Source organism: Athene cunicularia (genome assembly GCF_003259725.1).
Source record: "Athene cunicularia isolate RWA chromosome 4 unlocalized genomic scaffold, athCun1 chr4_part2, whole genome shotgun sequence".
Lineage (NCBI taxonomy): Eukaryota > Metazoa > Chordata > Aves > Strigiformes > Strigidae > Athene > Athene cunicularia.
In genome coordinates this window covers 31,920,039-31,944,054 of record NW_020799099.1, presented here as the reverse complement: position 1 = coordinate 31,944,054, position 24,016 = coordinate 31,920,039, and the positions used below count along the sequence as shown (strand labels likewise).

At 40.2% G+C, this 24,016-nt stretch overlaps 1 protein-coding gene across 2 annotated transcripts; it reads left to right on the top strand.

Annotated features, from left to right (window-relative positions):
• LIN54 (lin-54 DREAM MuvB core complex component) lies at positions 1-23,471 on the top strand. Of its 2 annotated transcripts, XM_026847588.1 has the most exons (14): positions 1-363; positions 575-1,302; positions 7,072-7,192; positions 10,062-10,207; positions 11,734-11,889; positions 14,187-14,403; positions 15,137-15,210; positions 15,363-15,560; positions 17,376-17,467; positions 18,725-18,796; positions 21,242-21,344; positions 21,536-21,673; positions 22,346-22,548; positions 23,112-23,471. In XM_026847588.1, the coding sequence occupies exons 2-14, from the start codon at positions 610-612 to the stop codon at positions 23,311-23,313; spliced, it is 2,415 nt and encodes an 804-aa protein (XP_026703389.1). In that variant the 5' UTR covers positions 1-363; positions 575-609; the 3' UTR covers positions 23,314-23,471. The 2 variants fall into 2 exon arrangements, with proteins under 2 accessions (XP_026703389.1, XP_026703390.1); XM_026847589.1 differs by lacking the exon at positions 11,734-11,889 and having other exon boundaries at positions 2-363.
• Positions 23,472-24,016: the final 545 nt, after the last annotated feature.

Sequence of the window (24,016 nt, the reverse complement as noted above, 5' to 3'; positions counted from 1 at the left end):
TGAGCTTATGGGGTTAACAGTGAGCTGCCTGTTACTAAGCAGCTGTTTGGTTTTCTGAGATTTTTAAAACGAGGATTTGGCAAAAATGAACACCTGTTACATCTGGTATGGATAACAAGCCCCTTGAGGCAAGATAACCTGCTAATCAGTGTTGACATGTATGAGAAAAGCCATTATCATCTGTTGAATTTTTAAATCTGTTTCACTCTCACTTTATTTCAGTAAGCTTAAATGTCTGTGAACAAGGTGCCTGTATCTTTGGGAGGGAACACTACTGCTTTGTGTACTGTGTTGTCAAGAGTGGACTGATAATCCACAGCAAGTCAGTGCCTTGATTTGACTTCAATGGATGGTGTTGAAGAGGTTTGATATAAATTCTTACTGCAAGTAAATTTAGCTTAATGTGTTAGGTTTGGATAACAATTTTTTTCATTATATCCCTCCTGTGCATGCACAATACCTTCAGTCTGAAAAAGTTTCTGCTGCTACATTTTCTTACTTGGTAATATTATTCATAAAGCTTTGAAAATTATGGGGTTTTGGAAGCCAATAACTTTTTTTAATATTATTGCAGTACCTGCTCCCATCATCACTGCCACAACTGCTAAAATGGAGGTGGTTTCAGCAGAAGTCAACAACTTGCTCCCTGAGGAAATAATGGACACCGGTATAACTCTTGTGGAAGACGACAGCATTGAGGCAGTTATCGTGTCATCGCCTATGGGAGATTCTATTCCCATGGAAACAGAACTGGAAGAAATAGTGAACATAAGCTCCACCAGCGACTCCTCAGCTACGACTACAGTCACAGTCTCCACAGAATCGGTTACGGCACCCAGCAATCACTCAGGCGACACAACAGTGAACGCTACAACCCCAAAAGCTGATGTGAATGCAGTAGTAAAGCCTGCCTTTTCAAGCGGCCTCCATAAACTTGGTGCTCAGACCCCTGTCACTATATCAGCCAATCAGATTATTCTGAACAAAACTGCCGATATTAAAATAGGCAATCAGAGTATTAAGCCAGATGGTCAAAAGCTAATTGTAACAACTTTGGGCAAGTCCGGCCAACCTATTGTTTTAGCATTACCCCACAGCCAACTCCCACAGGCACAGAAGGCCACATCCCAAGCTCAAGGTGGAGACTCCAAGGTACAAGGCCAGCAGATCAAAGTTGTTATTGGAGGTCGGTCAGAAGTGAAACCTGTTGTTGGTGTCTCAGCTTTGACGCAAGGAAGTCAGCTGATAAACACTGCGGCTCAGCCTTCTGTTTTGCAGACCCAGCAGTTAAAAACAGTACAGGTAAAGTGAGTTACACTGAGACATCTTAAAAACAATTTTGTTGCTTCAACTGTTGTCCATTTCCTTCACCGATTTACACATGGTTGCTTTTAGCCTTTGCATTTTTTCCTTGTATTAAAAATACAGTGCTGCTCTTAGCCCATGCTTTCATCTGTGGATGCATTTACCATTTTATGCCTTTTACCTCTAGCTACTGTCTAGAAATTTAGGATTTGCCTCAGAGAAAGTGCGCTATTAAAATTCAGTAAATTGAAGAGAATTTTTCTGTTATTTTCATTTTATAAGAAAGAATTCTACACGCTTTCAGGAAGACAGAATTGAATTCTAGATGCCTGTTCTTTATTCAAAGTGTACACTGTTTTACTCTTTATGAAAGAGTAGCTTCTGCCATTTAGTTTAAATAAATGCTCTGAAAAAAACCTTCCATCATTTCAAAAAGAACATCTATATCTTATGTGCCTCAAATATAATTAAGCTTGTTAATAGATACTGATAGACTAGACGCTATCGTAAGCTGGACGCTTGAAGGTCTTGTTCCCAGTCTCTGGCGTGAATCTCAAGATATTTGAAACCATAGAGAATCTACTGGGATCTGAAAATGTGTTGAAAAGACTTGGGTTATGACCCAAAGGGTCTGATGTTCATCTGGTTTATGGCAGAACTAAATGTGTGTGACTTTGTTCTAGTTGGCAGTGAGGCAGAAATAAGACCTCATGACAGTGAAGGAAAAGTAGAACTCAATGCAGGGTATTTATTTTACAGTCTAAACAAAATGAGAAATTTAAGTATGCTTATAAAAATTAATTTGCTGCACATGAAAAATGACAGACTTAGCTGAGTGGTAAGTTTCCCAGCTAGTATTTCATGGCAAGCAAATGTGAGCTACTCTCAAGATGTTTTAAAGCTGCAGATGATCCCTGAACTGATTTCTTTCTCCTTTTCTGTTGCTGCATCATACCAGTGGAAAATGTGTTTAATAATAGCTGTTTGAAACGTATCAATTTTAAGTGACTTTTATTTTTGTACCTTGATCATTAATGATATGATTGTCATTATAGCTTTCAAAAAAAACCTTTGTTTTTGACTCAGAACAGAAATGTTTAAGAGTGTATCAGTTGCTCTTAATTGGCTTCAGTCACTTACTGACAAGTGACAGATACTGGAAACTGAGGAGAATTATTTAGCGGTGATTTACTTTTTCTTGCACGAGATGACCTGTGCCTTCAGTGACTGAAATACAGTGACTTGGCAATTGACCTTTGCTGTTTGTCATTAGGAATTCTACAGGTTCCTTAATAGAAGCTGTTACAAATGGACTTGCATCCATTTGTAAATCTAGTTAATTGCAGTTTGAGTAAATTTGCTTTGTTGTGGTCTCGTTATTAAATCTTTGCTTTCATTTGCAAAACAGATTGAATTGTTAACACTTGGCATTCTTTTTTTCCTATAAGGAGAGGAGGAAATAGAAATGTGAAGCAAGAAGGCAGCATTTAGTGGTTCTAAGTACCTGGTACTGCAAGGAAGATAATTACATTAGCACTTCCCAGACAGTGCTTTTCCCTGTAAGAAATTAGTGAAGTATCAGAGGGATATATGAGGCTAGGCAAGAAATTCATGGTCTACGCTATCATTGGTAGCCCATGCCTTGAGTCCCTAGCTTAGAAAATGAAGTCATGCATTTACCCTGTTATCCTGAACAAGCCTCTTAACCTTTCAGTAAGAGTAAAGGAAGATGTGAATGCCTCCCTGCCTCCCAGCAGTCTTGTGTAACTTACCTCCTTCTGGGTTTGTGAACCAAGTATTTCGGATGCAAGGCAGCACAGCAGTTTGACTTGGTGCTGAAAAGTGAATTGATAAAAGATGAGTTGATAAAAAGCTCTCTTCAGTTCCCTTTACATTCTCACTGTCACAGGGGCTTTGCAGGTCATCAGAGAAACTCAATTAGCCTTGCTGTAATCCAGTTCTGACATTTGAAATATCAGCACTTGAGAAAAGGCGTAATTGATAGAGTTTAGCAAAATGTTCCTTGGACTCTAGCTTGCCAGTGTGCCTGCTGGTGTACTACTTTAGTCCAAGTGCATTAAGCAGGAGTTTGGCCTTGCAAATGACTCTCAACCAGATGTCCAGAAACATCACCATTGCTGTTGCTAAGCTTGTCTTGAGGTGATAATTGGTTCTGCATTTCACCAGTTAAATCTATGTGTCCATAGCATCATTGCTACCATGGCAAGACAACTGCTAGGCCATCATTGTGGCTTCATCTCGTAATGGAAAAGTGCCCTTGTGCACTCCCTAACCTCTGAGCAAACTCCCATTCCTAGCTCAGTTTCTTCATCTCCTCTGAAGTACACTGTTCTCCTATTTCTAGAGTCCCTGATTTTTCATGTTCTATCAAATAGAAATTACATAGGGCATGGCTACATGGACAAGCTCCTATGGGTTTATCTAGGGAGTGAATTGCATATATAGTATGTTAGCTCCTTTGTCATAGCTGACTGTGGGGGTATGCAGTCCAACAGTATATGTGAGGTATGCCTGTGCCGCCTTCTGTATGAATAGAACAGAGTTTGACAGTTAAAAACAAAGTTGGGCCATAGAAACTTGCTAGTTCATCTTGTTTAGTGGGAAGTGCTTAGGAAGAAATAAATTGACTGTTCAAATAAAGATGCTGGCAGATAAATCTCTTCTGTAGAGGGATGGCGGTTGGTGTGTGTTTGTAAATACAATAATTTTCTTATGGAAGAGCTTGTTGCTCCAGGAAATATTTTTGCAGTCTAATTCAAAGTAACTTGCGGGAGCTTGCTTAGCCCATGTAGGCAGAGCAATGATGTTAAGCTTCTTGTGATTAGTACGAGCAATGGCAGAGGGCTCCAAAGAGCTTGCTTTTTCTGAAGCATCAAACCGGCAGTCTGTCATCTTGATTATTTCCTCTGGCTTCTGCAGTCACTAATGAAATGGGTAGTGACTTTCCCACCATTGCCTAGAAGGCTCTCACAGGTGGCTGGGCTTATCAGCTCCAAGGGCAGGAGTACTCTGCCAGCGCTTTGGGGACCAACAGCTGTTGCTCACCTATAACCAACAACATTTGAGTTTTGCCATGTGTCCTGGTTCAGCTAGGATAGGGTTAAGTTTCCCCGGCAGAGAGGGGGAAGGGATCTCCAGCCGGGTTATTCATACCATGCTGACCTCAGGTCCGGCCTTGGGAGCGCGGGAACTTTTTCCTTTGTGGCTTTGGTGACGGGGAGCATCGCGAGCGAGCTGCCTGTAACCACTGCGGTATTTCTCTTATATCTTTTGTCTTGTTTACTGTTATTGCTGTTTATTGTTGTTATCACTGCTACTGTTGTTGTTCAGATTGCTTATTACACTGTTGTATTAAATTTCTCCTTATTTCAACCCTGGGGTTTGTGCCTCACTTCCAGCCTGACCGGCTGAGGGTGGGGGAGGGGGAACGGCAACGTGGTCTCCAGTCCCGGCAGGGCCTAAACCACCACACCATGTTTCCTAAGCCTTGGGGGGGGTTATTTCTTTGTTAGACCTCCTTCTTTGTAGACCAACAGTTCACCCCAAAATCGGGGAGAAATTTATCTGAGGAGGGTGTTTCAAATTGAGTCGGAGGGAAGCAGGGCTACTTGTGTTGACCAGCTATAGTTTTGAGACTTTTAATTTTTTTTTCTGAAATATTTCATGTTAATGGGTAGCTAGTATTTTATGTGTATTCATGTAAGTCATTTAAGCATATTTATTGACTGCTATGAGGGAACGGCTGTTGTTGTCCAGAGCTGTTTATTACTACTGGATGTTGATCACGTTCTGAGCCAGACTTTGCCCTCTCTTCAGAGAGTAAAAGCAACAGCAGTTGAGTTACAATAATACCTTATGGTAGGATGAGATTAATTTCAGCAGAACAGAAATCTCAAATCAAGCAGATGAAATGTGGAGAACTTATCAGAAATTAAAATGTGTGCTAATTTGCAAACAAATTTACTGATAAAATGCCTGCTCATCTGTTAGGTGTGTATGTGCTAAGACAACTGAAACCTTGAAATGTTAAAATGGCTTTAAGTTAAATTTCTAAACTGAGCTTTGAATAAAGCTTCCTTCTTTAAACAATGCATGTTTCAAGGTTTTAGTTAATATATCTCCAAAAAGAGCAGGTGGATTTTTTTTCTTCTCTGTTTCATTTTAAGCCTTGACTGTTTTATGTCACCTATAAAGCAGCTACCATGGCCTGGGTGCAGCATATTTGGGCAAATGACCTTCACCTGCAAGAGGGGAAGGTCTCTGAGGAACACTTGTACTGTAACTGTGGAGCAGCACATGGCTTCCTTCAAATGAGGTCTGGTTTTGGGCACTGCTGGGTGTCAGAGCTGCTCATTGCCAGCTTCCCTTGTCTGGGCACAGCTCTGGCATGCAGAGTCAGCATTTGCTTTCCATGGGGGGCTGGAGGGCTCCAGTTTCGTAGCAGTGGGAAGCCCTGGCTTCCCTGGCCGTGCTGCGTGTGTGCGGCTGGGAGTTGAAACAGCCCCACATGTGCTCTTTGTGGGGCAGCTGGGGAATTCATTATGTGCTACCGAAGACTTCAAATGTTTTGGCATTACTGTACTGTAAAGGAGGTGTTTTCAGTCAGCAAATCTATGAATAGTGTTTTGTGTAGGAAACCATAACATTCAGCCTACTCAATTGCTTCATTTAAGCACTCACAACTTTCTCAGACTGTTAAAAGTAGCTGTCATCTCTGTATATTTTCATCTCGGTGAGATTTCTCCAGTTATGAAGGTGGCTCCCCACATGGATGCCCATGTTGTACGCCTCTGATGTTGATGAAGTTGGTGGCTGGTGCCCACCAACTGACTGTTGGTGGGTGAGTGTAAGGGCTTGAGTAGTGCCTTACAGTGTGCTCACTCAGACTTGAGGAAGATTCTAGTGATAGCCCGCATATGCAGGCAGCCTCTGCAGTCAGCAGGTTAAAATAGTCTTTGAAAGAAGTCAGCCTCTTAATTGAACAATTCACCAGCTGGATGCCAGTGTATAGAAACTATTAGGATAAAAGCACTGAGTAGTTAACTTCTGTCAGTGTGGAAAAGAGTCTTGTTTAAAACTTTGAAGACTTTAAAACCCTGATTATAAAGATTTCAAGTGATCTGTCTCATCAGATTGCACATACATGTTCTTGATTCAGTTACGTTTCAGGAGACTGGATGACAGAAAGAAAAAAGACTCCATTGTGCCTGGATATAGCTAAGTTGTTCTTGGCTAGCGAGTACCTAAAACTTTCAGGGACTGATGGTCCACCTACTTTTTGAGAACTCTTGAAGAAGGCTGTTTCCCCATTTGCAGGATTAAAAGTGTGCTGCTATGTCAGAATAGGTCAAGAGGTGTTTCAGAGCAGTAGTTTCCAAATCAATCAAGGAATCAAGTTTTGTCATGGTTGGCTGAAAAAGAAGGAACTTTTTTAAAGCTTCAAATATTGAGAGTTGTGCATTTAATTTTAACTTCTTTATATATACCAATGGCACGTAAGAAATAATTTTAGCATCTTGAAGATGAGGTATATTTACACAGAGCAATTTCTTAAAAAAAGCTGTGAGGGATTTCTCAAAGCTAGTTCTCTCCGTATTGAGAAATGGGGGTGAAATGCAAGATAAGCAATTATTCTTCTAATTATGTGTGTGAGTATTGCCCTTTTTATTTTCTAACATACTTAATACAATAATTTAGATCCAAAATGCTCAAGTTACATTAGATCTTTTTTCCTTCATCTTTCAGATTGCAAAGAAGACCCGAACCCCAACTTCAGGTCCGGTCATCACCAAGCTAATCTTTGCAAAACCAATCAATAGCAAAGCAGTTACAGGGCAGACTACTCAAGTGTCACCAGTCATTGCAGGTTGTACTACTTTGACTTGTTTTGCTTTACCTTTTTCTTCAGGGCTGTTCAAAGATATGGTGATAGAAATTTGTTGGTCTCGATTTTACTGTAGTTTCTGTTGAAGTACCTCAGGCAAATGAAAACAAAATGTCAGCAGAAAATTTTGTGGGTAGAAGCAGATAAAGTCAATTGTTGGTACCTTTATACTTTGCTCGTTTAGAATTATCTTTGGGACTGCAGAGTTTGATCATTTAGCTTTTACTGTAAGATGCTTTTACTGTCTGGACTTTGGGGAGGAGAATATAAACACCTCAGCCAGAGGAAAGGCTACTTGATAAACAGAAAGCATTTGTAGATGCATTATATCAATACATAGAGCAAAAAGGAGACACATGCTCTTGTACTACTTTAATCTGCTTATAGTTGAACTTAAATATAATAGATGCAAATAACAGGAAAAATGATTGAAAAAAGAGAATAAAGTTGTGTTGTTTCTGTTGCTCACCTACTTCAAAAATAGGCATCACAGAAGAGTCTAAGAAAGTAATTAGGACACATAAGAAATCGCTTGTCTCTTTAGAAAACAAAATCTATGTTTGTGTCCTTTTAAGAAAAGAAAAACAACAAACCAAACAAAATTAAAGAAACTCACATTGTAATAATTTTTTATTATGGAATTGGGACTGATGTATCATTGCATTTATGCCAGTAACATCGGAGACATGTAAATTATCACAAAAGGAAAATGTAGGAAACCAGAGGCATCTTCAGAACTTTGAAGGATGTCTTCAGCTGCTTCCAGACTGACCAACCCAAGTAGGCTTAAAATCTTTTTCACATATTTAAACGAATTTGTTAACCCTTTACAGAACTGGGACTTGATCTGGTTTTAAAAAGAATGCAACTGTCTCCTGTATTCAGAAGTTTAGATAAAAGTGAATGGCACATAACTGGGGAAAAAAAAAATCTTTTCCTTGAGTTGTCAGGCTGCCTGCACCCTGAAGCCTGACTCATGTTTTGGGTGAAAGAGGGATTCCCCATCCCACTCCCCAGTTTTAATCCTTAAACATTTCCCTACCAAATGTAGAGTCCTGTGAATAAGAAAATTGCTTCACTATGTTTATAAATATTTGAATTAGCTGTTTGTGTGTGTTTTAAACAAACAAAAAAAACCCACCAAAAAAATATTAAAAAAACCCCAAACCCTACCCAAAACATTACGACCCCTGAAACGAGCCACCTCAATCTGCCATGCATTTTCATCTGGCAACACATGAGAACCGGTGATCAGTAAGGAGCCCCCAACAGAAACAGTACAAGAATTTTCACATTTCCTGCCTCCAGATCCAAATCCAAACATACCTATGTAATATTGACAAGCTGCTATGTTATAAAATAAACAAACTTCCAGCTTTTAAATCAATGTCTTGCAAAATCAGTAGTACCTGTCCCTAATCCTCTGAGAGAAGCATCACAGGGAGGTGATGCTAACTGAGATGGAAATCTTTTTAAAGATCTGCCTTTCTTCTTGCCATCCCAAACAGCCACCACAGCTTGACAGCTTTGAGAGGCTGACAGCACTTTGGGTAATGTGTAACATCTGTGTGTTGTCTTTTGATCTTGTATGCCTGTTTTTATGAATCTGTTAAATATTTTTAATTGCTTGAGAATTTCTGAAAACTGAGGTGAAAGTTGTAAATTTGGAATACTTATCAATACAAGCAACCAAATTTCTGTTTAGGAAGCTGATGACAAAGGGCTGTAGTGAGAAAGGGAAAGCTGTCATCAAGAAAAAACAAACTCAGAACCCCGAATGCTGTAGATGGTAAAATTCCCAGAGACTTTGACTTTTTTCAGGTTGCATGTGCCTTTAGCAGCTGCTTGCTGTTATGTAGGCTGCTCAAAAGTGAAGGTAATTTTAGAGCATGTAAGGAAGGCAGCTTTCCATGAGGATGATGCTTTTTCTTGTTGGTTCCAGTTTCTTTAGTTGTCATGCCACTGGTTGGTTTTGGATGGAAAAGTTATTCTGGTGTGTGTTTGTTTCTTATTTTGATAAATGTAGTACAAGAGAATGGGTGACAGAGAAACGATGACAGAAATGAGTCTGAGCCAAAGTGCAGCAGAGGAAAGCTCAGTGGTCAAGTACTCTTTGGAAAGAAACTAAGAAGTATGGGGGGAAAAAAATTAAAAATGTGTTTTCCACTGTAGGAGTTTTTCGGTATTCCTAAGACCAGTTTCATGATTTGGAGATGTTGGTTTTGCTGTTTAACTTTTTGTGCTACTCTAAAAGCAGATAGTTTGTAGAGTTACAGCACACATATTGTCATATATTCTGTTAGAGATTGAAAAATACCACCACCAACACAGAGAAGAAAAAAAAAAACAAAACACAAAACCCCACCAGACTTAGAGTTGAGCATAGACAGACCAAAGACCTTTTTTCTGGCCACTGTAACACCGATTGTTTCTGATGGCTGAGGTTTTAAAAGGAAGTAGTCCCCTACAGATGCTCAGTTTCTTTGTACATTGCAGCAGCCCAGGGAGTTCTTGGGAAACTGTGAGCTGGGTGTTTGTGCTCGGCGCAGGTGTATTGGACTGCTGCATGCCTCAGGATGCTGTCCTGGCTTTAAAAAATTTTCAGCTGGATGTCACAGAAAGGTCAATATCTGTTTTGGCTTTTTTAAGCTCAAGTCTTTTTGTTTGCAATGATGCCAGTTATTTTCTTCTTTGTTGCTAAATCTAACTTAAAAAATGCTGATTTTCCGCCTACCAGGTCATACACTCTCAGAAGTAGGGATCAATTGCAGGATATTCAGAGAAAACATTGCTTTAAAAGTTAACATAAACAGGAATAACTTGAGCTGATGGTATCTTGCATTGTTTGTAGGTAGGGTTCTTTCACAGTCTGCTCCAGGAACACCACCAAAGACAATAACAATCTCTGAGAGTGGAGTCATTGGATCATCTCTGAGTACAACAACACAACAGACACCAAATAAAATAGCGATCTCACCACTCAAATCCCCTAATAAGGTAAGGACCCGATTCCGGCTGCAACCTTCTGTCCCTCCTGCACAGTTGTCTGAACGGAGCACTCTCAGCCTTTGCTGCAAGCTGTTTATGATCCTGCCAGTCCAGAGGCTCCACTGTGCATCATGATGCTCTGCAGTAATGGCCTAAGTTAGATTTTTTGCAATTGGCTCCCTTACTGTGGTTTAAGTAAATAGGCATTACTGCATTAGTTTCCCATTCCTGCTATTTCTTGCCATTCCCTAAGCATCCATTCTGAGAGTGGCTGTTCTCTCTTAGCCAAGTGCTCAAGCAGTATTTTTTTTTTAATACCTTCATGAAATGTCATCAGACTGTTTAAGAGGAGACCTCAATAATGTTAATAGGTCAGCACTTATTAACTGTTGCCTGCTACCACATAAATAATCTAGTCTTCTCTAATCATGTCTGAAGTAAATGAGATTTGCAGTGGTCCTTGACAAATGCAGGGCTGGAGATTGGCACAGGAGGGCAATAAAAAGGTAACTCGTCCATTGTAAACTGTATTACAGACGAGCTTCGTGGTGATGCTTCTATTTTAGACTTCGTAAAATTGTCTTGAGAAGAGAAATGTTGCTGGAGAAAGGAAGAGTCCAGGGGGAGGCAAGATGCATAGTGCATGCAAACAAAGTATCGTGTATAAAAGCTAGCATAAGAGTAAAGAATTCTCTTAGTTTGGCTGTGCTTTACCTATGTAATGTACAAATGGAGTGAAGGACTTGTGTTAGATAATTATTAGTGAGGAAAGCAACATGTTAAAGAAGTAAACAAAATATAAATCTAGAAGCAAAGCTAAGAATGAGTAGGGGTAAAAAGATTCCTTAGGCATCTTGAATTTACTATAGATAAGTAATTCTAAATATCTTTTAAAAACAAATGTTTTCAAAAATTGGGAGTTTTCTTAAAACATAACAAATGAAGTTTAGAACAAAGAGTAGAAAACCAACCGTGGGAAGGGTGTGACTATATAGAGCACTTTGCAGAAATGTGATCAGAAGACTGGATCTCTACAGGAATTTGGAAAGTAGATTTGAAAATACTGGTGTTCTTGTACTTTGTCTGAATCAGTAGTATGAAGTGAGATTATTTTGTTTTGCTTTCCACAGTTCGCCTTTAAAATTTCCTTTTCTGGTGAAATAGTCATGGTACTGATTATAAAGCTGTTATTCAGAAAAAAACATCCTGACAGTGCTCAGGCTCGGGTAGGCTAGTTTCCTTACAAACAAACAAACCAACCAAACCAAACCAAAAACCAGAAGCTGTGCTAGCTTTCTGCCAGGGGCCTTTTGATGCTGGAAACCAGCAATGCCTTGAAGCTTCTAATGTGTCTATGTGCAACAGCAGTTGCACGTTGGACCCACCTGAGTTGTGATTAAATACAGCACCCTTGTTGACAGAAAGAACTCTTTGTACTGGTGGAGGACTGTTCTTTCATGAGGAGGAGAATGTATATGTACAGGGTCTTCTATCCTGTACAGACATTTAAACTGCTTCTTTGTTTTGCCAAGCAGCTAACAGTGGTGTCAGTGGCCTCCCAGCCTCCCAACTCACCCCAGAAGACGGTGGGTGTCCCACTGAATGTAGCGTTAGGACAGCAGATCCTCACAGTGCAGCAGTCAGCGCCCTCCTCCCCTGGGAAGGCTATAGTCAACCACACAACTGCCCAGGTACAGACTGACTTTCCTTTGTCTTCCAGCATGTCTCTGTCTCATCGCTCGAGGGAAACTGAAGTGTTGAACTGCTAATTGGCAGTGGTCAGTCCCAAGGTGTTCTTGTAATAGTGCTTGCTTAAGAATTGACAAAAAGCATTGCCCTGAGGCGCATGTGCTGCTTCATTCAAGGGGTACAAGCCATTGTAAGACCATACATGAGAGTGTGATTTTAGAAAGCAGCTTTCCAACCTGGAAAGCCCTACTTGGTCCAAGTTATTGTCACTATATGCTGAATCTCCCAAATCTGAAAGGCTTCCTGTGACACAAGGATGAGTTGTTTGTGTTGTTCTCTCTTCTACCAGTGTTTCTGTGCTACTGGCAAGGGCTGCTTTCCAGGTGTTTCTGAGGTTTGCATCAGTGGAGTTCATGTTCTTGTGGTAGCGGTCTGCTTATGCAAGACACCATGGTTTTGAGACCTACAGAATTAGAAATTATAACTTTCTTGTGTCCAATTTCTAGAAAAATATCAGTTTTCTATAATAGCTTTGATAAATTTGCATTAATGAATGTCAAGACAAAACTGACCATTCTTACAAACTACAGTTTACTCTCTTGTAATCTTGGGTGAATCTTTTTCTATCTTGACGTCTGTTTTGGTAAACATGACTGTAAATAACCAGAGAGGATGTAATATAGCAGGCAGTGGACACAGTTGCATGTACAACAAGGAGACCAGAGACTCGGACAGATTGTCTCCTCTTATTGATACAGGTGATAATTGGAATGCTGATATGGGGATATGGACACCAGCATGTTTTGAATATTTCTCTTTTTTTTCCAGAGTAAAACTGGCATAGTTGTCTTTTTGAAACAGTTGTTAGGTTAAGTCATTCTAACTCAAGCACCCTAAGTGACAAAATGGAGATGGCTGTGTGGTATGCATAGAGTTCTGATCCAGAGATATCCGACACAACATAAGGCTTTCACCTGTCTTCACTCAGCTCAAGAACATGCCCTTAGAAGAGCTATCACTTGAATTTTACAATTTTCCCAGTTGTCTTTGGATGGAAACCATTAATTTGTGTGTTAGAGGGAACTTTGCCCATGCTGGTCTCCCTGTGATAACACTTAGGCTGTGACTGTGCTTGCAGATAGTTCTTATTTTGAATCACTCTGGGTTGTTGATGTTTCAGTATATTTAAAAAAAAATCTCAAGCAAACATCTTACTTTAAAAGCCCAAACTTATTTCCAGTGAAATATATACAAAGTGAGATTTCATTTGTGAGGTTGCTGAAAGCTGGGGAGCTGGGAAAATCTTCTAAGACGACACATCATACTATCAACCAAATATAATACTAAAACTTAATGCCAAGGGCAATGATATTTAATATTGATTGTTAAATTTAAAATCCTGAGAATAAAAAGCTGAGCTCTAAAAGAAGTTAGATGGAAGGACAAAAAGGAGAAAGAAAACCAAAGTTTGAGTTTGCCAGTAAGACTGGAAAAAAGAGATCATTATCAAGCCAGTAGACTTATGGAAGTGTATAAATAGAAATTAATACTTGCTTGTATTTATAGATAGATAAATTGGAAATACAAAGTCCTGCAAATTCCAGATGTACCATTATTCCAGTTGTGAGGTAGCACAGGTCTGCTTAACTCCCTTTTTGGGTTTTTTCCTAATAAATGTGGTTTGCCACTTTTCATTGTTGTTGCTTCTTTAGTGTCTCGGCTTGTGCCTTCTTTCTTATATCTTCAGCTGTCAGTTTATGGACTTTGTTCTGTTTCCTTCTCAAGGGCTGCACAGTGATTTCTGTGTATTAATTGCAAAGTGTCTTAACAGGACATACCTGTACACACAGTGATAAATCATGCCACAGTTCAGCACAAACGGTTCTGCAAGTTCTTACCATGTGTTGTATTAGTAGGAATATTTCTAGGTTGGTTTGTTGCTTGATTTTTTTTGAATACAAACTGAGCAATGTTCTCTGTAGTCACCTGAAGTGGTTTTGACAGACATTGTATCTGGGGAAGTGGACTGAGTGACCCTACTCATGTAACTATTGATTTACTCTGGTGTTTGGTGTAGAGCATTGAAAATTGAACTGAGTTTGCTCTGAGCTGTTGAGAGACATTTAATCTCTTTGCATCTGTTTTGCTTTTGAAAGCAAAAATGGGGATAACTGACTTGCTTCTCAAGGATATGAATGGATTAGAGAGTTGCTCACTGACAAATTCAGTAAACAAAACACGCTGACATTCTTTCTGCCATTGTGCAAGTAACTTTGTGCCCTCTATGTTGGCTTAACAGGGTGTGAAATCAGCAGTGCAGACCATTACTGTAGGAGGAGTGGGTACATCTCAATTTAAGACAATTATTCCCTTGGCAACTGCACCTAATGTTCAACAGATTCAGGTACCTGGAAGCAAGTTCCATTATGTCAGACTTGTTACTGCCACAACAGCCAATAGTTCAACCCAATCAGCCAGTCAAAATCCCAGTACAAATACACAGCCTCTTCAACAGGGTAAGTGCTGGTGCTAATGTGTTGTCTGAAGTCTTTTGTGGTTTTTTTCATGTTTTTGTTTTGTAAGGATTAAAATGAGTACATAAGAGATCTATCAAGACTGCCAGATGTGCTTGGTTTTGTGGTAGACTCCTATAAATTTCATATTCTATTGTTACTCTGGTTTGTATGTGGAAACTCTCCTAGTTGTCAAGTTGCTCTATAGTTGGGTCTGAATCCTTGAAGCATTTGAGGTTGCTTTCCCCTAGTTTACCAGACTTGTGGCAAGTCACAGATCCTCTGTATGAAAAGTATGAAGCCAGAACAGCCTACCAACATATTGCCAAAACTCCTGCAACATCAAGATCCTTCCATTTAAAATGCTTTAGGAGCACCAGATGTTTCTGTCCACGCTTTCCAAATCTGTGATGGAATAAAAGATTTCAAACTAACCTGTCGGTTTTGTAATCTCCTCTTGCCAAGGGAAATCCAGTGTCCAGAGGAGCTGTGTACCCAAGGTGTTTGGTTTTTTATGCATTTCTGTGAACTGTGCACGCAGTCTTGTGCCAAGTACATGTTTACAATGGTGTTCTTTAGACATAAATGTTATGTGCCGTGAGTTAGGTCTGTTAATCTCAGTGTGTAGTTACAGTATTAAGTACCTTTGCGTTACATGCATATAAAAATCTGGAAGACTGAATGTGGGCTTTGAGTTAATAATGTGTGTTAATGCGATGTTGTTTCTCGATACTAGCGAAGCCAGTGGTGGTGAATGCAACCCCAGTGCGGATGTCTGTTCCCATAGTGCCAGCACAGACTGTGAAACAGGTGAGCTAAATGTGAAAGGCATATTCTGACTTATTTTGGCTGGACAAGGAAAAGAAAAGTCTGATTTCAGAACTGTAATGAAATGTTCTATTAATAAAAGTGCATTCTGAATCAACAAACAATGAGTTCATAAAAACCTCTTTTCTCTCCAGGTGGTGCCCAAACCGATTAACCCAACTTCCCAGATAGTTACTACTAGTCAGCCCCAACAAAGACTTATTATGCCAGCCACTCCACTGCCACAGATACAGCCCAACCTCACCAACCTCCCACCGGGCACTGTGCTGGCACCAGCACCGGGTACAGGAAACGTTGGCTATGCAGTCCTTCCAGCTCAGTATGTCACACAGGTATGGTGTTAACCCAGAGATAAATAAGAAAATAGAGCTGTTGTGGAACATACTGCTTTCCTCCTAAAGGTTCGTGCTCACCACCTGTCATCTGACAATAATGGGACACAGTTTATTTTAGGGATCCGTGGCACAGTGATAACAGCATTAAATTGTAGTTACAATTAAAACTTCATTTTCTTAACAGGATTTTTTGCTTAGCATAGCATAGAACTTATAACCAGAATAGCACAGGGTTTCTATAAGCAGAATCAGTGTAATACAGTTATTTATAAATAGTGTAGTACGTAATTTATAATACAACTTAATTTAGAACTTCTAATTGCCTAGACCCTCTGAAGATCAGGTCAGATTCTTAATACATGGTTTGCTTTATTGATACAAAAAGCATAATCTAGACTCAAAAATCACAAAGAAGTCTGAGTCACTCTATCCATGGGGGAAGCAGATGTCAGTGGAAGCATCCTTGGCCATCCGAACATCACATCTCGCTGTCCAGCAGCAGTTCTGGCCCAGGTTCCTCACTTAGGACTTGTAAGTGCTTGATTGTACAGACTGTGTACAATGTGTGCTGTTACACTTGCCCGTTCTGTGGCAGCGTCATCACCACCTGGTTATCTGGGTGCCTGAGACCTCTGTGGACAGTAAGGAAGGGGGTAATCTGCCTGGTGCCCAGGAATCTTGAGGCCAGTAGTGAGTGGAAGAAGAAATCTGTTTAGTTTGTCTACTTCAGGTTCACAGGGCCTTTATGGCCAGATAATGAGGGGAAAGGAAATGAGTATGCAACCACTCAGTCACAGAGAACGGTGCTTGCATTATAAAATGGCGTTTGTTACGCTGACCACGTTACCAGCAGTCAGAAGCAGGGGGTACTGGTCACGCCAACCCAGGTCTAGGGATTATGTTTTTTGCTCTTTGCCAAGATGTGACCAACATTCATAATGAAAAGGGAAGATAAATGAAACATTCTGTTGAAGGCTGACCAGCCAGTCTGTACAGACAAGAAGTCTGTTAGCTCATGGTGTTACTGGTACCTCATTTCGTGTTCCCTTCTGGTTTTGTCACAGCTGCAGTTTAACCCTGAAGACTCTTGCCACTTCTTCCAGTCCGCTTTCACAAATCTTACCTTAAACTAAATAATACCATTTGTTGGACCTCTTCTCAGAAGTTTTGTTCCGAACCCAATCTGTCCTCTTTGGCCTGGTCATATCTTGTTATGTACCAGTCTGTCTTCAGAACCTGTCCCAGCAGGAGAAAATGGCTGTGCATAGGTAATACAAAAGAAGGGAGCCCAAAACAGTGTCATTTGGCAGGTTTTTAGGAGGTTTTGTTTCTTTAATGTGAAAAACCATGCAGTCCAGATATGCAGAGAAGTTGAAGTGGAAATGATTTCACTTGCTTTTATGTAATTCCATATTAAGTGGCTTATATATTAAGGAAGCTACTAAAGTAATTTCTGCAGGAAGCAATCCTGCTCTGTTAGGGGCAGGTTTGCTTAGGAGAAGAAGAGGGGAAATCACCATGTTTTTATGAGCTGGAACAGTTTGTACTCTGAACACTTGTGTGTAGCCTGTTACCTGTATGGCTGTAGGCACTGTAATAGAGAACATAAAAACCATCTAAAATAACTTTTTATTCTAAGTGTGGAGGCAGGAGGTTGCCGTCTGGTCCAAGTTCCATAAAGGTCTAAAACTGTGCAAGCATATTATTTTTATAACAATATCTGGAAAACTAATTTTAAAAAACTAGCTATAGGTCCTCTTGTGTATACTTTAATCTCTTTTGTGTTACACATTAACGTTTTTGTTTTGTTAGCTACAACAGTCATCATATGTATCTATAGCAAGCAACACTGGCTTTACAGGGACATCTAGTATCCAGTCACAAGCACGGCTGCCATTCAACGGGTGAGTGTTTTGCAAAGAAAAACCAAAAAAACTTGTAGTATAGGCTGCTAAATTAACATCTTTCACACTCATTATAAGGAAAAGTGGGAGCTTAGGTATTGGAGTTTGCTTTGGGGGATTTTCCAAGTAAATCTAGTATACTGTGGTATGGTTATTACCTCTGACTAAAGGACATGGATCTGTCTGACAATTGAGGTGGCCTCTTCATCAGAGCTGTGTTTTCCTTTCTGTTTTTTAAACTCATGTAGCAGGAAGATGACCTGAAAGCTTCCTGTTGCTCATTCTTCTTTCTACATCAGCACCTGGGAGCCACCAGCCTCAACTATTTCTTGACGTTGCTGGAAAGAGGTGCTGGGCAATATAAGAGCTAGATGCTTAGCACATGCAGAAATCCAGCTGAACAGCAAAATGGAACTAAAGCCCAAAATGAATCCTCATACCAGGCTTTGATTTTTTTTAGTCTTGTATTTTTTCTTTAAGGATAAAAATAACAGCTAACATGTATTATCTTCCCTTTGCCAATCCAGCAGCCTTAGCTGTTCTCCACAGTCCTTTTGTGTTACTGTTTGCTGGAAGGCCAAGGTGTGTTTTGTTGTTTGCAACTTGAATGGATACGAACTAATCCAAAACCTAGATGCAGCTATTCAAACAAATGGGTTTGATTTAATCTCCCTGGCATTATATGCTGAAAGTGTTGGATAGGGATGGAATGAATTTCATCAAAAGTGATTAGTGACACAAAATTTGGGTTTTAAGAGCTGTTAAAGACTGTGTCTGATGCAAAATATATCTGTCAACTGAACACCATGTTTTGGCTTGCTTTCCAATTATTCTGGAGCTGCTTTTTTTTGTTCTGTTTTGTTTTAATTTCAACTAGAACAAAAGGAGAGACACAGTCATATTGTGTGAACCTTGTTTGCATCTAGTCCCTTTGCATGTAGGGGGGTTCTGGGGAAGTTTTCCCTGATTCTAGTTTTCGATTATGATGCTTCCTCTAGCTTTAAATCGCATTTCTACTTTAGGCATGCAGCCAGACTTGCAGCAAATAAACCCATCTCTTTCTGGGTTGGAAGGGCACTATATAAAGGCACTATAGGCTAACTTAAACATAGTCAGCCAAAAACCTAATGCAAGGGCAATATAAAGATCCTCTTTTGAGTTTTTCCTATGAGTGATATACTTGAATTTAAAGTAGGAAGAAACTGATAAAACAGTATGCATGTATTAAATGCACTTTTTTTCCCTCCTCCCCCCCAGAATAATTCCTTCTGAATCTGCAAACCGGCCGAGGAAGCCTTGCAATTGTACTAAGTCTCTATGTTTGAAATTGTAAGTACAGCTTGGGTTTTTTAAGCCTTATTTTTGGCATCACAAATTTAAGCCAAGTATCAGAATATAACATTTATAAGTATGTCAGAAATGTTATGTCTTAATGCTAATTGAAGGTTGCTGTTGATATTGGTGGAGATGTTGCAGGGCCTGTGTAATTTTGTAACTCCTGTGAGCTATATAGACCCTAACATTTTATAAATTCCTGATTTCACAACTTTTTGGTGTGGTGGAAGCAATTCCACTCAGCAGCTGTAGTTGTGTTGTTGCTCTGAGTGAAATGACATCCCATGGTATCATCAGTGGGTATCTACTGTACTTTGATGATACCATGTTGTATCAAGTACTTAAAAAAAAATTGGGCTGTGTGTTGTCTTAAATGACTGAATAGACAAGTGATTCTTCACTGATAGGTCTAAGTCCTGCCCATCCTCATGAGATATTCTGCTATTCCATTCAGTGTCTTTGTAAGAATTTGACATAAAATCATTTTAAGATGAGGAGATGTTAAGTTTCTTTGTCTCAAGTTAAAGTCAGTTTACCAGTTTTGGGACAAAAGCAGGAGTAGATAGTGAAATTAATCTGTGGTTCCTGGAATTATAGATGTTAAAGAGGAAATTGGTGTTATGCTACTCAAAGGGAAAGTGATGCAGCAGTATCTGAACCCAAGTTAAGAAGTGTGTTTTAAACTTTTTAACTTGGGTTTCTTTTAATGTAATACACCCTACCTCTGTGTAGGGAGGTGTGCCTTGTGCTTCCTAGCCTCAAAATTGTCTGTTGCAGAGAAGATATGGTAAACAGGAAGGTGTGTAGCTGGTTTTTCAAATGTTTTATGACATATGTGACTGACTTCATAGTGCCAAATATATGTTAGATGCTTAGGGTTTTCCGCTTTATTTTAGTCTTTGGCAACTGAATGCTCTAGAAATTCTAGGAGAATAATAACATTGCTGGTGATGCTTTGTACCTTCAGAATGCTGTTTGGAAACAAACTTTTCTTATAAATTACTGTAATTATATATATATATATATATATATATATATATATATGTAATGGCTAGGCATTGTTGTGGAGCAAATGGTTAATTCACTCCACTAAAGGTGCTTTTTCCCTAGTATAACATTTCCCATCTGGAAGGGGAGTTGCTTTTTCCCAAATGAATGTTGAAGGTAGGCACATAGCCTGAAAGAAGAAAACTCAGAGAAGTTATTTGCTCACTGATGTTCTGGGTTGATGTTGGTGCTGTTTGTTTTGGAAACCAGGACCATTCCACTACTGATTTTTATACAGGTCAGAAAGGAGAGCTATTACAGATTGTAAAGCTTTTGATATAGTTTGTCCCTAGGACCATTCAGGTTGCTAAAAATCACCAAAATGCAGTTCAACGAGATGAAGGGTTGTAGTGGACTCTGGGCCAACCCTAATCTAGTTCTTATAGTGTAACCCTGGGCTAGCCACGGGAAGCCAGTTTTGCAAGGGGTTCAGACTCCTAAAGATGTGCTCCCAGCAGGATTTGAAAGGTAACTGAAGAGGATCAGCAGTTTCCATCAGCTATAGGTGGAGGTGGTAGTGGACACATTGAAACGTGCCAGAGTTTGTTGTGATCCAAAGCCACGTTTGATCTGACAGTGAATGTGGTGCTTCCATGTATCAGATCTGTGGGATGGTGTCGTGAAATCTTGGTTTTGGTGTGAGGTAGCAGAGGTACATAAGAAGCATGGCAATGTGATTGGCTTTTCCTGTCAGTGTTTTGCTGCTTTTTATTCACAGACTTGTCCCTTTAAAAAAATCTCAGATAATTACATCTTTATCCTCATCTGGATCCTTTTCTATTTTACCTGTGCTGCAAAGCCTATGAGGTGTACCACGAACGAGTTCCTCTTCTATTCCATCCCTGCTATGGCAAATTCTGCCTCGGTTCATAGCTGTAAACAGTTTAGGGGCAAAATTAATTAAAAAAGGCTGGTTGCTGTGTTAGTCAGTTTGATTGGCACTCCAATGGCTTGCCTTTTGTTTTGGCTGTAGGAGAGCTCCTGAGGGCTGACTTGAAGTGGCTGGGCCAGGAACTGGTGATGAGGTGGCTGTGGCAGGATGGCCCTCAACGTGTGGGTCAGCCACCCTGGAGTCACCCTAGAAATAAGTCTCATTAGCTTCATTAGCTTCTCTTGCTGCTATGGGGACCTGTGCTATGTGAACACATAGCTGCAACAGACACCCTGGAGCTATACCTGTGTCTTTAGACAGCAGCTAGACCTGCGCTAGAGGATTTAGGTCTTGCAGTGAGGCTTGATACCACTCGTACACATGGAGTATAGCACAGAGTGACCCTTACACCTATTGTTGTGTGTGCATATCGTCAGACTAGGACCTTCTGCTACTGCCATCAGTACTAACACCACTGTAACGGTTGTGTTTACAAATGCCGTCTGCATTTTCTGTTTCAGGTATTGTGATTGTTTCGCAAATGGTGAATTCTGCAATAACTGCAACTGTACAAATTGTTACAACAACTTGGACCATGAAAATGATAGACAAAAAGCAATAAAGGTGAGGGGCCTCTTCCCCTGTCCCTGGGATCAAAGCCATTTAACTTCTGTCTTCTGAAGCTATGGTATGGGGCAGAGTGGGTGTGTAAGGCCCTGACCTCCTCCCACATGTGCAAGGTTTAAATTCTTTATCACACCCCTAAATTCTGGTCCCTGCATGCAGTGACTGACCCTTTGGGTCTGCATTGACAGGCCTGCCTTGACAGAAACCCTGAAGCCTTCAAGCCCAAAATAGGTAAAGGAAAGGAAGGAGAATCGGATCGAAGACACAGCAAAGGGTGTAACTGTAAACGCTCAGGATGTCTCAAAAACTACTGTGAATGTTATGAGGTACGAAGCATTATCTCATCTTAAAGATACCGTCTTTTTCCCTTTTAGTGTTGCAACCTTTATGATTTGCTTTCTCTTTTTTGTACTGAGTGCTATAATGTTTTCTATTATTTTCCATTGCTGTAATGTTATCTCTTCTTCCAGCAATTCGCACACAGAAAGCCATGTATATGTCAGAATTGATCACTTCTGTTGCATAAGTTTAACTTTGAACTTAGACTTGGATTTCTCCTTTACTAAAAGTGGTATTTCCTAAAGAAATCTGCTGTATGAAGTCCCTAGGAGAAGCTGAAGCAGCATCCCGCAGATGTCCTAGGATAGAACATGTCTGTGGAAGACAAAAGCAACAGTTGTTGTCAGCTAACTGATGGGTTTGTGGATATAGAGGCAGAGTCAGACTGACCTCTCTCACAGCTCAGCCACCTAAATTCCACAGTTAACAGTAGGTTGGTGAAGAAAGGGATAAGTCAGAAACCACTGATATGCATTTGATTCAGGTATACATTCTGGAAAGGCATCTCAGTTTAAGGTGAGAATTTGGAGAGAAAACTACTAATGGATAATTTGAGTGACTAATTAATAAGAGATTAAAACAAGATCTTTTCATTTTGATTTGTTTCAAAGGGAGTCAAGGTTGCAAGAGGCTTCTCATGTTTTGTTTGTTTGTTTCAGGCAAAAATCATGTGTTCTTCCATATGCAAATGTATTGGCTGTAAAAATTTTGAAGAAAGCCCAGAGCGAAAGACACTGATGCATTTAGCAGACGCTGCGGAAGTTAGGGTGCAGCAGCAGACCGCTGCAAAGACCAAGTTATCTTCCCAGATCTCAGATCTGCTGACAAGGCCAACACCAGCACTCAGCAGTGGTGGCGGGAAGTAAGTTAAGGCAGCACCCTGTTTTGGTTGCTTCTAATGTGTTTTTTTTCTGATATATGACAGGTATGTCTCTGTCACCTTTGAATGTTTTCTGTGTAAACTGTAGAAGCAGGAGTGCTCAGGTGAATGGAGATTCACACAACCGTGCTTTCTGTGGAACCTAGGGTATGCTAAGCTTAGCTGTGCTCCAGTGTGTCACTAAACATTCTCTTGGTTGACCATGTGCTCACAGAAAGCATGAAGCACAAGTGTTCCATTTACTAAAGGATGTAATCCTTGAGCTGCCCTTATAGTAAAATTTGGAGAATTGTTCTATGTATGTGGGCATTTCAAAGGCTATTTCAAAATGTACATCAATGGAGGCAGGCCCCAAAGCGCAATGGCCCACCAGTTCATGTGACACTAACTGTGGCTTATTCACTCCCTGCTAATTGTCTAAAGGCTCTTGGAAGCAATGAGACAGATGAAATCTCATCAGTCCTTGTACTAAAAAGTTGCGCAGCCCTCTTGTTCGGTGCACTATGTGTTTTTGCTGAAAGTGAGTGGATCTGTCTTTGTTTCAGGCTGCCCTTTACTTTTGTAACTAAGGAGGTAGCCGATGCAACCTGTGAATGCCTTCTCGCCCAGGCAGAGCAAGCGGAGAAGATGGGCAAGTCAAAAGCTGCAGCAGAGCGCATGATCCTGGAGGAGTTTGGACGCTGTTTGATGAGAGTTATTAACTCTGCAGGGAAGTCCAAAAGTGACCCTTGTGCCATGAACTGCTGACTCGTGCACATGAGCCACAACGAAGCGGACTGAACAGAACACTTAAGGCACAGGGACACTTTTGTTTGGCATAGAGGATTTAATAATATTTGTTAATTTGGTGCTTGTTGTAAATTGACCTGTATAAGATTGAAACAAGAAAATCTTTTATAACGAGATGCAGAGCTTTTTAAATCTTAGCTAAATCCTCTTCTACTTAAGACAATGCCTAAAGGTCAAATCTTCTTGCCAATGTACAGCTTTTACATTGGGTTTCTTAAACATTAGATGTGTTCTCCCCTTTCCCCCAGAATAATAGCCTGAAGGGCATATATAAATTATTATAATATATATTATTTACAGTGTATGGAGTTGCATCACTGTGCATATAGGAAAACATAGGTGATGTCAACAGCCAGGTGATGCTTTTGGCGACAGGCCAATAATAAGGAAGTATCAGTGTATCCAAGATAGTTCTGAAAGGAATTGTGTAAAAATGAGGATCTAAATGGAAGGTAGGACTTGTATATAGGACTTGACACAGCATGTTCCTTTAGTGCACGGAGCACTGTGAAATACATAGGCAATAATACAGAGGGGTTGCTTGCAGATTTAGCACTGGGCAAGTGGTGGAGAGTCTTACTGGAGCAGGGCCCAAGGAGTTTTGAGGTGAATGGAATTAATGGAAATTTTTTTATAGGAATGTGACTGAGAGCTCAGATGT

Excerpts from the sequence above, each read along its gene's own strand:
- LIN54 (XM_026847588.1), top strand. The coding sequence starts at position 610 with ATGGAGGTGGTTTCAGCAGAAGTCAACAACTTGCTCCCTGAGGAAATA. Across the intron at positions 14,404-15,136 it reads TACACAGCCTCTTCAACAGG|CGAAGCCAGTGGTGGTGAAT; the intron begins GTAAGTGCTGGT and ends TCTCGATACTAG. Across the intron at positions 15,561-17,375 it reads CAGCTCAGTATGTCACACAG|CTACAACAGTCATCATATGT; the intron begins GTATGGTGTTAA and ends TTGTTTTGTTAG.